Source organism: Eleutherodactylus coqui, chromosome 7 (genome assembly GCF_035609145.1).
Source record: "Eleutherodactylus coqui strain aEleCoq1 chromosome 7, aEleCoq1.hap1, whole genome shotgun sequence".
Lineage (NCBI taxonomy): Eukaryota > Metazoa > Chordata > Amphibia > Anura > Eleutherodactylidae > Eleutherodactylus > Eleutherodactylus coqui.
The window spans coordinates 159,050,625-159,062,963 of record NC_089843.1 but is presented as its reverse complement, the minus strand read 5'-3'; the positions used below and the strand labels follow the sequence as shown (position 1 = coordinate 159,062,963).

General features: G+C 43.5%; 1 protein-coding gene across 1 annotated transcript in view; it reads left to right on the top strand.

The window, feature by feature from the left end:
- SEC24D (SEC24 homolog D, COPII coat complex component) overlaps positions 1–12,339 on the top strand; it is a 106,089-nt gene that overhangs the window by 56,408 nt on the left and 37,342 nt on the right. Inside the window, exons 10-11 of the mRNA XM_066573884.1 lie at positions 3,252–3,367; positions 10,219–10,343. Coding sequence (XP_066429981.1) covers positions 3,252–3,367; positions 10,219–10,343 — 241 coding nt within the window. The remainder of the gene's footprint in view (positions 1–3,251; positions 3,368–10,218; positions 10,344–12,339) is intronic.

The window sequence follows — 12,339 nt, the reverse complement described above, 5'->3', positions numbered from 1 at the left end:
GAATTAGCTTGGATATCCTCATTTGCATCGTCGGGGCACAGTCCTTTCCCTAAAACAGTAATCTTTGAAACCTGAGCCCTGAGACTCCGATGCAGAGAGTTTCTTGTTCCCCTTGGCAAGATGTGGGCTTTATAAATTAACAGAACAGAGTAGGCCATCTCTGTATTTTTACAAGCATACACCGTATTTTTAGAAGACCAAAGATCAACATACTACATGCTGGGGTCTGCTATATCTGTAGGTTACTGCAGTATGCTTAACGTTGAGAAATGCATACCTTCTTGATCTGAGTTTTGCCTGAATTTCAGGTCTAAAACCAGTCTCCGGTCCCAGACAACTAAGATGGCCAAACCTCTTCTCTGATGCATGCTATGTAGTTCATCAATGGTCTTAAGACACTACACACTACTCTGATTGGCCAGTGCTGCGCACATGAGCTGGCAGTCAGGGCACTGTCGACACAGGGTGCATCAGATAGTCAGAGAAGCGGTGCTGCCATCTTGATTTGTTTGAGACCGGAGAGATGCTTTAAATGATTTGTGCTGATCTTGCAATTTGTTTAGACTTGGGTTAAAGGATAACTTCAGACAATCAATGTAACACAATATTGATGACTAAAAACTGTTTTGTATCTCATACTCCCATGACACATTGACTGTTCAACAAAATGCATTTGTGACACTGCAGAGATGATGCTTGCAACAATGCCTTCGTAAAAACCGTAGAGGCATCATCGACCTCTATAGCAGTCCTATTATGGCTCTGTGCAGAATGGAGCCCAAGTTGCACTTATGGTTGCACTCCAGTGGAAGTGAGTATGACCGTGGTTCCCGTTCACTTCTACTGTGCTGTTGTGAACTATTTTACAGGCTGTAACTGAAGATCAGGTGCAAAATAAGTAATATATTTACAGGTTTACCTAGACACTTTCTGTTTCATGATGAGAACCATACAGTAGGTGTAAGTCCTGCAGTGCCAATGGTGCATGCAGTGTAGTATGTTTTCCCAGGCACTACCGCCGCCCACTCTTTGGCTGCCCCTTCCCTTTCCTTTAGACATGTTCAGACAAGGAGCTGTCTGAGTTTTTGCATACACTGCATGATAAAAGCCTTTTAGGGACAATTTGTCCCTTTCATCACTGCTGTAGTTGTCACGAATGCCGCCTTCTTTTCTGTGTGAGACTGTAAATAGCTTTTATTAGCCTCAATAATAGTTCATGTGATCAGATCTTTAGTAGATACACAATAACCACAACATACCAATCATCTTGACTGCTCTGATTTGGGGAATCTTTACTGAACCATAAAGTCGGTTGATGTACTTATGTGGGAAATGTGCTTTTGGTTTTAACCAAATAGATCTGAACAGACTTGAAAATGCATGTAATAATGCATCCATTCTTCATCTTACTTTACCATATTGTTGTGCACAGTTTCTTACATTGACGCATTTTATGTATGTATGGTGTGACTTAAAAAATTGAATTTGAATTCATTTGAAAGGGTGCAATCTGCTGTAGATCTGCAACAAAATCCAGCTACGTGTAAACACAGCCTAAAGCACCATTGACACGCAACGATTATCACTCAAAATTCGCTCAAAATTCGCTCAAACAATGTCTTTGAGCAATAATCGTGTGTAAATACTACCATTGTTAGCTTATCAGCCGAATGATGATTTTTAGTTGAGTTTAAAATCCATCGAATAAGCTGCGTATTCAGCTGCAGTCCCGAGGCAGAACAAAAGGACTGTTTGCAGAGAACAGCAGGTGGTCTGTTATCTGCAAACAGCTCAGGGAGCCTCATTTACATGCAAATTAAGCTAATAAGCTGCTATTGGGCATTAGTGCCCATTAGCAGTTTATGAAAAATGATTGCTTAAACTGTCATTCTCCCTGTTTTTTGAACGAATGTTGAGCGATCATCTTTGCGTGTAAAGGGGGCTTTAGAGAATTTGGAGTTATTAAACTGGGCTCGTCTGCCTTGGATCTTCAGCTCCTGGTCAAAGTGGATAGCGGTTGCAAAGTGCCTCTTTTCCTCTGGAAGACGTGTACTGCGTTACATAGACAACCCATTAATTTGAACAGTGTGTACTCCTTATATTCTCCTGTGGTGGTGCTGCAGGGAAATTAAATACTTATGCAGAAAAGCATTCGCGCTGTGTATTATGTGGTCAAACTTTGTGTGCGCAGCAAATAGAATCCATTAATTTCAATGGGTTCCGTTACATATGTGTTTTTTTTTTTTTGCACGCACATTTTGGTTACAGAACCAGAACTATGTTGGTGCTTATTACGCATCAATTAGCCCATACTACATGTAATTGGCCATTGAAATCAAAGAAAGTATGCTTTAGTGTTTTTTTTTTCTTTTTGCACATGCAAATATGCAGGGCATGTTCAGAAAGAATACAGTAAAATACACGCAGACGTGCTCAGAAATGCAACACCTATTGTGCAATTACACAGCGTAAATGAGCATGTAAACACACTTATACCTGTGTGAGGCCGGCCTAAAGGCCCATTTTGCACGCAAAGATAATCGCTCAAACTGCCGAAAGATCGAAAGATTTGGCAATCGTTTTGTTTAAAATTACACATACAGATAATCACTCCATTTTCCCCATTAGCCACCTAAACCCACTAGCAGCCTGGGCATGTGTTAAGTGTGAGGGATTATCTGCCCCATGGGATTCCATTGTTCTCTCCCAGGAGGGATTATGTGCCCATTGGGATTCCATTGTTCTTTCCTAGCATCGGTTTGCCTTTCATAATCAACGAACTCATTGTGTATGGAAGGTAAACAAATCCATCCTGTAGTCTTTTGAAAGACTGAGTGAAATGCATTTAAATGAAGGAATTAGCTCAGTCTATCAGTGGCTTCACGGATCGATTTTTGTGTGGCCTGAAATCCATCCTTAAAAGAATATTACACGACTGCCATCTCTTATACGTAATGATTATCACTCACTTTCAGCCGTTTGAACGAACTTTTAGCGATAAACGTTGCGTGTAAAAGGGCCTTTACTGTTAGGTTTATTCACTTATTTAAGATGATTGCTGTGGGGTCCCAGAAGGGGGACACTTTGAGATCAACTTTTTGTCGAAAGACCATTCTAACAATTTTTTACTAGTTTTTAGCCGTTCACTTCATTTGTACTGTACAGCGTCCTTAGTCCGTTCCACAATGAAACCTTATCCCTGCTTATCGTTTCAGTAAAATGTTGTTTCTTTCCTGTTTATGTTTTCTTAGTCCCTCCATTCTACTTTCAACATCTGGACCATATTGGCAGGAGAGTTGACCATTATGAAAGACCAGAATTATCTCTGGGATCTTATGAATATGTTGCTACACTGGATTACTGCAGAGTAAGTGCATTGTGGACTTAATTTCCTCTGTTTCTTTTTTAAGTCGCGTTCAGCCTGTCTTTTTATCTCTGTGTACAAGAACATTTTTAATCTTTTTGTCATTTGGCGCAGTAACTTATAACAAAGGATTTAGTTTGTTTAACCCATACCAGGACCATTTGGGAACTACAGTGTAGGAGATAGCTCCTTCAGATCCGTTTTCTTTAAAGCCATTAAAGCATTTAATATAGAAAATGTATCAGTAAATATAAGTGCTTGAATCATAGGGGGGGCTTACTGTATTTAATGTGTACATCCTCATGTGTAGGTGTTGTGCAAGCTTGTATCGGATTCACTAAAAGGTGCACGTCCCGGTGATAAGTCTGGCATAGGCTGAAAATAACAGATAGTCGAACCAGGCATTGTTTTAATTAACTTGTCTAACTAGGAAAGTGGCTGAAAATGTTAGTAAGGCCTTGTTCACACGAGCGCTGTTTTCTTGCATTAGAGGCGCGTAAAGAGCGCTTCTATAGGAACCAATGGTTTCCTATAGAAGCGTTCACATGTAGGAATTTTAGATGCGTGTGCAAAGCTCGCATCTAATGTCCGTGGTAAAAGATAGGACCTGACCTATCTTTAGTGGGCAATGTGCAGGAGTCTCCATAGACTCCTATGGGAGCAGGAGTTTATGGAAACTCCTGTGCTGGAAAAGAATATTTCTGCCAACCGAAGGAATACCCCGCTGCTTACAGCAGGACATTTAAAACGTGCTGCCTAGAACTTATAACAGGACGTTTAAAATGTGCTTCTGGGCAGCACGTTTTGAATGTCCTGCTTTTAACAGCAGGGTATATCTCCAGCCCCACTGCTGGGCAATTCCCCAGCAGCGGAGAGCAGAACGGGCCTCCCTCCATCTCTCTCCCTAAGGGATATCCCTATAGCAGGGAGAGAGAGGGGTACGGGGTTACAGGGCTTCCCTGAAAGCGTGGGAGGAGGCTTGCTGCTAGAGGGATCCACACTCTAGGCCGGACCCTCTAACCCCGCCCCCACTATATTTACCATAGGGAATCTCTGTGAGAAGCCCTATAGCCACGCCCCCTCTCCGTAGCCCCACCTCTCTCTGCATTATGGGGATATTCGTTGGTTATCCGCAGAGCAGGGAGAGAGAGCAGAGCTATGAGGGATTAACCCATAGCAAGGAGAGACAGTCGGGGCTATGGATTAATCCCCCATAGCTTTGCTCTCTGTCCCATGCAGTAGGGAAATCCCAAAGCCCTGCGGGGCTTCTTCTCTCTCTCCTTTTCTCCAGTGAGCAGCTGTTCGTTCATGCAATTTTTAGAGCAATATAGGTGCAATTTTTTTCACGCACCTATATTGTGCTAAAACAGCGCTTATGTGAACGAGGCCTAAATTAAATTCTGTAGCCGACTTATACTTATGTGTCGGCAAAAGTGGCACATCATAGGCTTTATACATATGGTGGGAATTCAGAAATCTGGTAGTGTAACAATTATATAATGTATGTATATAAATCCTGAGAGTGACGCCAGGATAAATCTGTGACGCCCTATTTAGGGAACGTCAACAGATGTAACACCCCTGCTTGGGATTCTGCAGGGAAATGACTCTCTACCCACGCATATGGCTGGAGTTGGGAGGGTGTAGTGCGTGGACCTGTCCCAGTGGCACTTACCAACTCCTGTTCTCAGAAGGAGTTACCGCAGCATAGGATAGGGCCAGTAGTCCTCAGGATGAGGGGGTAGTAGTTGTCAGTTCGTGACGCCACTGTTCCACACACTGGTATGCATACACAGCGGATAAAATAACACCGGACAAGTGTATCGCACCTCGGGTCCTCAGGAACGGTTGAGGAACGGTAAAACGTTACTAGTGATTTTTTTTTAACCCCTTAAGGACCAAGCCCCTTTTTTCCCCCATTTTCGTTTTTTTCCTCCCCCCTTCAAAAAAATCGTAACTCCTTTATTCATCGTCACTGTATGAGGGATTGTTTTTTGCGAGTCGAGTTGTATTTTTAAATGGTGCCATTTACTGTACCATATAATGTACTGAAGAACTTTAAAAAAATTCTAAGTGGAGTAAAATGAAAAAAAAAACGACATTCCGCCATTTTTTAGTGCGTCTTGTTTCTACGGCACACAAACTGCAACAAAAATGACATGATATCTTTGCATAAGACAGACCTTTATGAGAATTATGGAGGGGACCAGGATGTTCTTCTGGGACACTACAGTAGTAATACACTGATAGAATTCTACCCCATTGTCTTATGTAAATTTCATCTTTATGCAAATATTAGGAAATGTCACATGACCTGTGACATTTTATTCTGAGGGCTGTTTGTAATGAGGTGCAAGTGCCACGTGGGCAGTGACGTGTCGTATTTTCAGTGCTGTGAGCGCTGGGAAAGCCTCTCATGACCAGGGGTGAAAACAGAGCAGGCATGATTCTCTAACTGGCGTACAGAGCACCGAAGTGGAGGATCCTCATGACACAAACCATTTTAGAAAGTTGGACAATTAACCCCTTAACTACGTCCTCAGAAAGTGGGCTTTAATCCTAGAGGACGTAGTTTTATGCATCCTCTTTGGATTGATGCCCACTTGCCTGAGGACGTGACAGCTCCATACTGTCGGTGCTCGCAGGTAGCCGAAAGCATGAAGCTGTCATCCCAGGATGCGGGCAGTCCCTGCCGGCATTGCGATCGGCGCTATCCAATGGATAGCGACGATCGCAATAAAGTAAATAAAACAATGAAAAAAGTTAAGATTCAGCTGCCCTGATGGATCGGATCCATCAGGGCAGCTGAAAATGCTCACCTGCCTTCTCCGCGCTGCCCCCGATGAATGTGGTCCTCCCTGACCCGCCGGCGGTCTTCTGCGCATGCGCACCAGACGATGACGTCACGCGCATGCGCAGAAGCCCGGGAGCCCCCGACAAATTTAAAATCTCCTGGCTCCCGGCTCCTGAAGGTAGCCGGGAGCCAGGAGGTGTTACCGGGGACCACCGCTAGCGGGCCCCGGCCCGCGATGGATAGCGGCGATCGCGAAAAAGTTAAAAAAGTTTAAAAAAAGTGTCCGTTTCACCTCCCCTCATGGATCGGATCCATGAGGGGAGGTGAAAATACGCACCCCCGGTCCTCAGCAGTGTCCCGATGTTTCGGGACCCGAAGTCCCCCTCTGCGCATGCGCGCCTGATGATTGACATCGGGCGCGTGCACAGAGGGGCTCGAGCCCCGGGAAATTTTAAATTCCTCTGCTCCTGGCTGCCATGTGTAGCCAGGAGCAGAGGGATGTCACCAGGGACATGATCACTGTCATCCAATGGATAACAGTGATCATGTAAAGTAAAAAAAAAGTGTAAAAAGTAAAAAAAAAAGTTTAAAAAAGTTTAAAAAAAGTTTAAAAATCTTACGTCTCATCACCCCCCACGGATCATATCCGTGAGGGAGGATGAAATGACGTACCTTACCCCAGCTTCTGCGCACGCGCCCATCGCCAAAGTGGCGGACGCATGCTCAAAAGCTGTGGATTGCCAGCGTAATTTAAAATCTCCCTGCTCCTGGCTACAAAATTTAGCCGAGAGCCTGGAGATTTCATGGGGGGCCGCGGTGAGCGGTTTCTGGTCACGTGTTCGCCGTTATCCAATGGATAATGGCGATCACGTAAAAGTAAAAAAAAGGTGAAGGTTCATCTCCCCTCATCGATGCGATCGGTGAGAGGAGATGAAACTTTTTAACGGAGGCCTCCATATTTGCACCCCGGCGCGATCCTCATCCGTGAACTTACCCGGATTCTGCACATGCAACCGCCGGCAAAATACCGGACACATGTGCAGGAGTCGGGGAGCACAGGAAACTTAAAATCTCCTTGCTCTCGAGCAGTGACGGGTGGCCTCGTTGAGCGGTCCCCGGTCACGTGATAAAAAGGTAGTGATCTACCTTAGGTCGGTCTCACATGACCGGATAGGAATTACGGATTCTGCATGCGTCTGATCCGTGGTATTACGCAGATCAATCGCATTGGATTACACAATTCCGCTCACATTAGTGGGTCGGAATTGTGTAATCAACTCGCAGAAAAGAGAACGCAGCAGGTTCTATTTTACCGCGGATATCCGCAACATAGAGCCCATTGTGCTCCGTGGTCGCAGATATACCCGCTGCCCATACGCAACTACGTTGTATACGGGCTGCGGGTACCCGCGTCATCGCTAAGCGACGGTGCGGGAAATACAAACAACAAAAAAAATATACTACGCATGACCGCCTGTGTAAGTAGGCAGTTATGCGCAGTACATTACGTGGCCATGCGCAGGGTCACGGCCGGCTCACAGCTGGGATCCGCTGCGGGCCTCCGCAAGCGGATTCCACCTACGGCCGTGTGAGCCTGGCGTTATTCAGACCGCTACCTGTAATACATAATTTACAAGAAGCCCCGGGAACGCTCGCCTTCCTGCAGTTCCAGGAGCAGCTTGTTGAGCGTCTTCTGTGCGAGACCGCCGCACCTCATCAAGCTTACGGAGACTCACAGAGCGCCACTTTTTACACCCCATACCCACCATTGAGGTCAAGAAATACCCCCAAAAAGCATGAGAGGAGAGGGAATACCCGGTTTTATTGCCCCATGGGCACATCCCAACGAGCCTCCGTAGTTACCCCTGTCTTCGGAAATACTAAACAGTTCACATTATTACTTTTATCTAAGATTTGTGGAACGCCGAAAAGGGCTCGGAGGGGGGGGGGGGGGGGGGGATATTTTTAGGGAGTCAATTTTTATTCCGTACAAGTGGGCAATGGGTCCTGGGATTTATTCAGTTGTGCCCAGAAATCCAATGGGTGTTCCCTCCATTATAGGTCTAACCATGTGTCCCATAAGTAGATTAGGGCCACAACGGGAATGTTTTTGAACACAGGACAAACGGGGGTATCCATTTTTGGGTGAAGGTCTTCATTCCTATGTACACTGTACAAAAAAACCTGTTTTTAAATGGACAAAATTGCCAAAAAAATGAAAATTGTTATTTTTCCTTCTGCTTTGCTTAGATTCATTCAAATACTGTGGGGTCAAAATACGCAGTACACCCCTAGATGAATTTGTTAAGGGGTCTAGTTTTTAAAATGGGGTCATTTGAGGGGGTTCTTTATCGTTTTAGACACTCAATGGCTCTAGAAGTGGGCAATGGGGCCTGGAATTTATTCCGTTATACCCTGAAATCCAACAGGTGCTCCTTCCATTATAGACCTAGCCATGTGTCCTTTAAGTAGATCAGGGCCACAATGGGTATGGCTCTGAACACGGGACAAACAGGGGTATCCATTTTGGGGTGAAAGTCTTCATTCCTATGTGTGCTGTACAAAAAAAATGAAAATTGTAGTTTTTTTCCTACTGCTTTGCTTAGATTTATTCAAAAATTGTAGGGTAAAAATACACAGTACACCCCTAGATAAATTCGTTAAGGGGTCTAGTTTTCAAAATGGGATCATCTGTTGGGGTTCTCTGTCGTTTTGGCCGCTCAAGGGCTCTACAAGTGGGCAATGGGGCCTAAATCACCTTCATGCTAAATTTCTGTTCTGAAAACCACCGACTACTCCTTTCATTTTGGGCCCCGTTGTGCATCTAGACAAAAGATTAGGGCCACAATGGGTATGTCTCTGAACACGGGAGAAAAAGGGTATCCATTTTGGGGTGCAAGGCTTCATTCATGTGTGTGCTGTACAAAAAAAGCTGTTTTTAAAATGACAGAATTGACAAAAAAGCGAAGATCACACTTTTTTCCTTTTGCTTTGCTAGAATTCTTTCAAAAACTGTGGGGTCAAAATAGGTAGTACACCCCTAGATAAATTTGTTAAGGGGTCTAGTTTTCAAAATGGGGTCATTTGTGGGGGTTCTCTATGGTTTTGGCCGCTCAAGAGCTCTACAAAAGTGCTATGGGGCCTAAAACACCTTCAAGCAAAATTTCAGTTCTGAAAGACACCGACTACTCCTTTCATTTTAGGCCCTGTTGTGCATCCAGACATAAGCTTAGGGCCACAATGGGTATGTTTCTGAACACGGGAGAAACGGGGGTATCCATTTTGGGGTGTAAATCCTCATTTTCATGGGCACTAAAGGAAAAAAATATATCTTTAAAATGACATATTTGCAAAAATATGAAATTTTAATTTTTCTCCTCTAAATTGAATTAATTCCTGAAAAAAAACGGTGGGGTCAAAATACTCATGACACCCCTCAGTGGATACATTTAGGGGTGTAGTTTTTAAAATGGGGTCATTTGGGGAGGGGGTATCTATTATTCTGACACTCATGAGCCTTTGCAAACTTGGCTTGGTGCAGGAAAACAAAGTGTTCCTCAAAATGCTGAAAAGTAATGTTAAATTTGTACGTCATCTAAATTGTTAAAAAAACACACAAGTTTTTCAAATGTGCATTCAGAATAAAGTAAACAGATAGAAATATATATATTATCAAAAATTTGTACAGTATGTTTGGACATATTTGAGATATTACAGTTGAAAATGTGAAAAAATGACAATTTTTTCAAAATTTTCCCAATTTTGGCGCTTTTAATAAATATACACAAATTATATCGGTCTCTTTTTACAACCAAAATGAAGTACAACATGTGGCGAAAAAACAATGTCAGAATCACTTGGATATGTAAAGCCTTTACGAAGTTATGCTACTTTGAACGACGCATGTCAGATTTCCAAAATTTGGCTCCGTCACTAAGGCGCAAACAGGCTTCGTCACTAAGGGGTTAATAAAATCGTATTGAAGAATTATCATTAATCAAACTTTCCTTGGAAATATTTTTATTCTTCTTCATATAATGAACTCCTATTTGTTTTGCAGAAAAACAAACCTCCAAGCCCACCTGCCTTTATATTCATGATAGATGTGTCCTACAGCAACATTAAAAATGGCGCGGTCCGCTTGATATGTGAGGAGCTCAAGACTTTACTGGATAGACTGCCAAGGTAAAGATGGTTTCAGTTATTTAATCTTGATTTGATAAGATTTTTATTGGAGAATGCTCACACAGTGTTACCATAATAATTTACCCAAGGTGACTTACTAGTAATGTCTTGGCCCAATGTCCACGGGCGGATCCGCAAGTCAAGCCGCCTATAGGAATACATGGGCATCTGCAAATGCATTAAAGCATGCAGAGTTGTTTTGCAGACCTTTCGGTCTGGAAAACAAATCGCAGCATGCTCTATTTTGCTGCGGATCCCGCACAGACTACTTCCATTGCAGACCATTGAAGCCGTCCGATCCGTGGCCCGCAGTAAGCTGTCACTGTGCATACCACGGGAAAGCAGGAGGTAAAAATATATATACTGCACACGTGCGCGGTGCGCCGGCGCTTCCGCACACATCTGCAGTGAAAAAGAAAGGAGATAGAGACGGGAAGCAGGAGACCTGCGCAGGATACGAACGGGAAAATATTTTTGTTTGGCTGGCGGCAGGGTCGGATCCCGCTGTGGGCTTCCACGGGTGGAATCCGACCCGCCCTGGACATGAGGCCTATGGGTACCGCTTTAATGTGTTTTTTTTTAAGCACCTCAGACTTGGCTATAATGTTCTAACCACAGAATGAGAAAGAGCAATTCCTCTCTCATACACAAGCAAAAAAAAAAATCGAACTTGCCTACTAGTTCATCTGGCAGCTATCAGCCCAGATCCCCATAATCATTCTTATTATACACAGTGATTGTAGTGCAATCTAAGATATGTACTGTGGCAGCATATGGAATAAAACAAAAAACATGCACCATTGCGAGTCCTTTAACCCATTAAGGACCAAGTACAGTAAATATACAGCGCTTGATCCTGGCATTTAACCCTTTGCAATCCAATTTTGGATTCAGGGTTTCCTAGGAGGCTTTCTCTTTCTGCCATTATATATTGGCGCCATCTGCTGGCTAGAGCGGTATGGGACATGCTGGAGAGGCCCCCCAACAACAGAGCGGCCAGTAATATACAGTAAGAATAGCCTGTTGGACATCTTTCGACATCGGAGCTGTACAGCCTTCAATCAGAATGTCTTCAGACGTCAGACAGTGGATTGGAAAGGGTTAAACCCAGCCGATTGGTAAAATACGGCGCGGGTTTAAAGCCCCTGCTTCTGCAATCAAGCAGGAGTATGTCGGGTTGCTAGCTGTTAATCAGAGCTGATAACCCAAAAGAGAAGGCAGAAACGGTTTTTAACCCTTTCTGCCTTCTCATTTCCCGAGTACACAGCGCTCAATGAGCGCTATGTACTAAAAAGTGAAAGTGGACGTGTAACTTCCACTACACGAGCCAGCAGTCATGTGAGGTACAAAACAGCCTGGTGCTTAAGGAGGTTAACAGGGCTATTTTTCTATAACTGCGTGCTGTAGAAAGGCAGCATATGGCGGCACTTAGAGTGAATATGAATAAATGGTAAAGAATCATAGAAAGTGTGCCTCAGGGCTGTATACTGTAGTCAAGGATATAATCTTCACTCTACCTAACTTCCCAACTTATTTTGCTTATCATCATCTATCTCTGTATGGCGCTGCAGAATAGGTTTGCCCACTATACAAATGAGTGCAGTAAGTCATTCATGTTCATCTTTTTACTCTTCATAGATGTTACGAGAAGCACTTTGTATTGTCTTTATATTGATCAATATTTCTCCCAATACGATTTCAGGATAGAATTGTGGATACGTGATCTGTGATGCCATGATGGCACTTCATGGGACCTTTGTAATTTTTTTGCGTGGATTTTATCTATATTTTCATACTGTCTTTTTAAGTTCAAATTCCTGAGCAATGGAAATGTGTCAGTTATTGCCAAAATGCCAGTTACACACAATATATCAAATGGCAGAGATATGCCCCACGGAAATATGCCTCCCAAACCTCTGATCTATACTTCTTTAGCTTCAGTTTAATTATGTGCACATTGGTATATTCTATGACCCAAACATCTCTGATCTAGTGA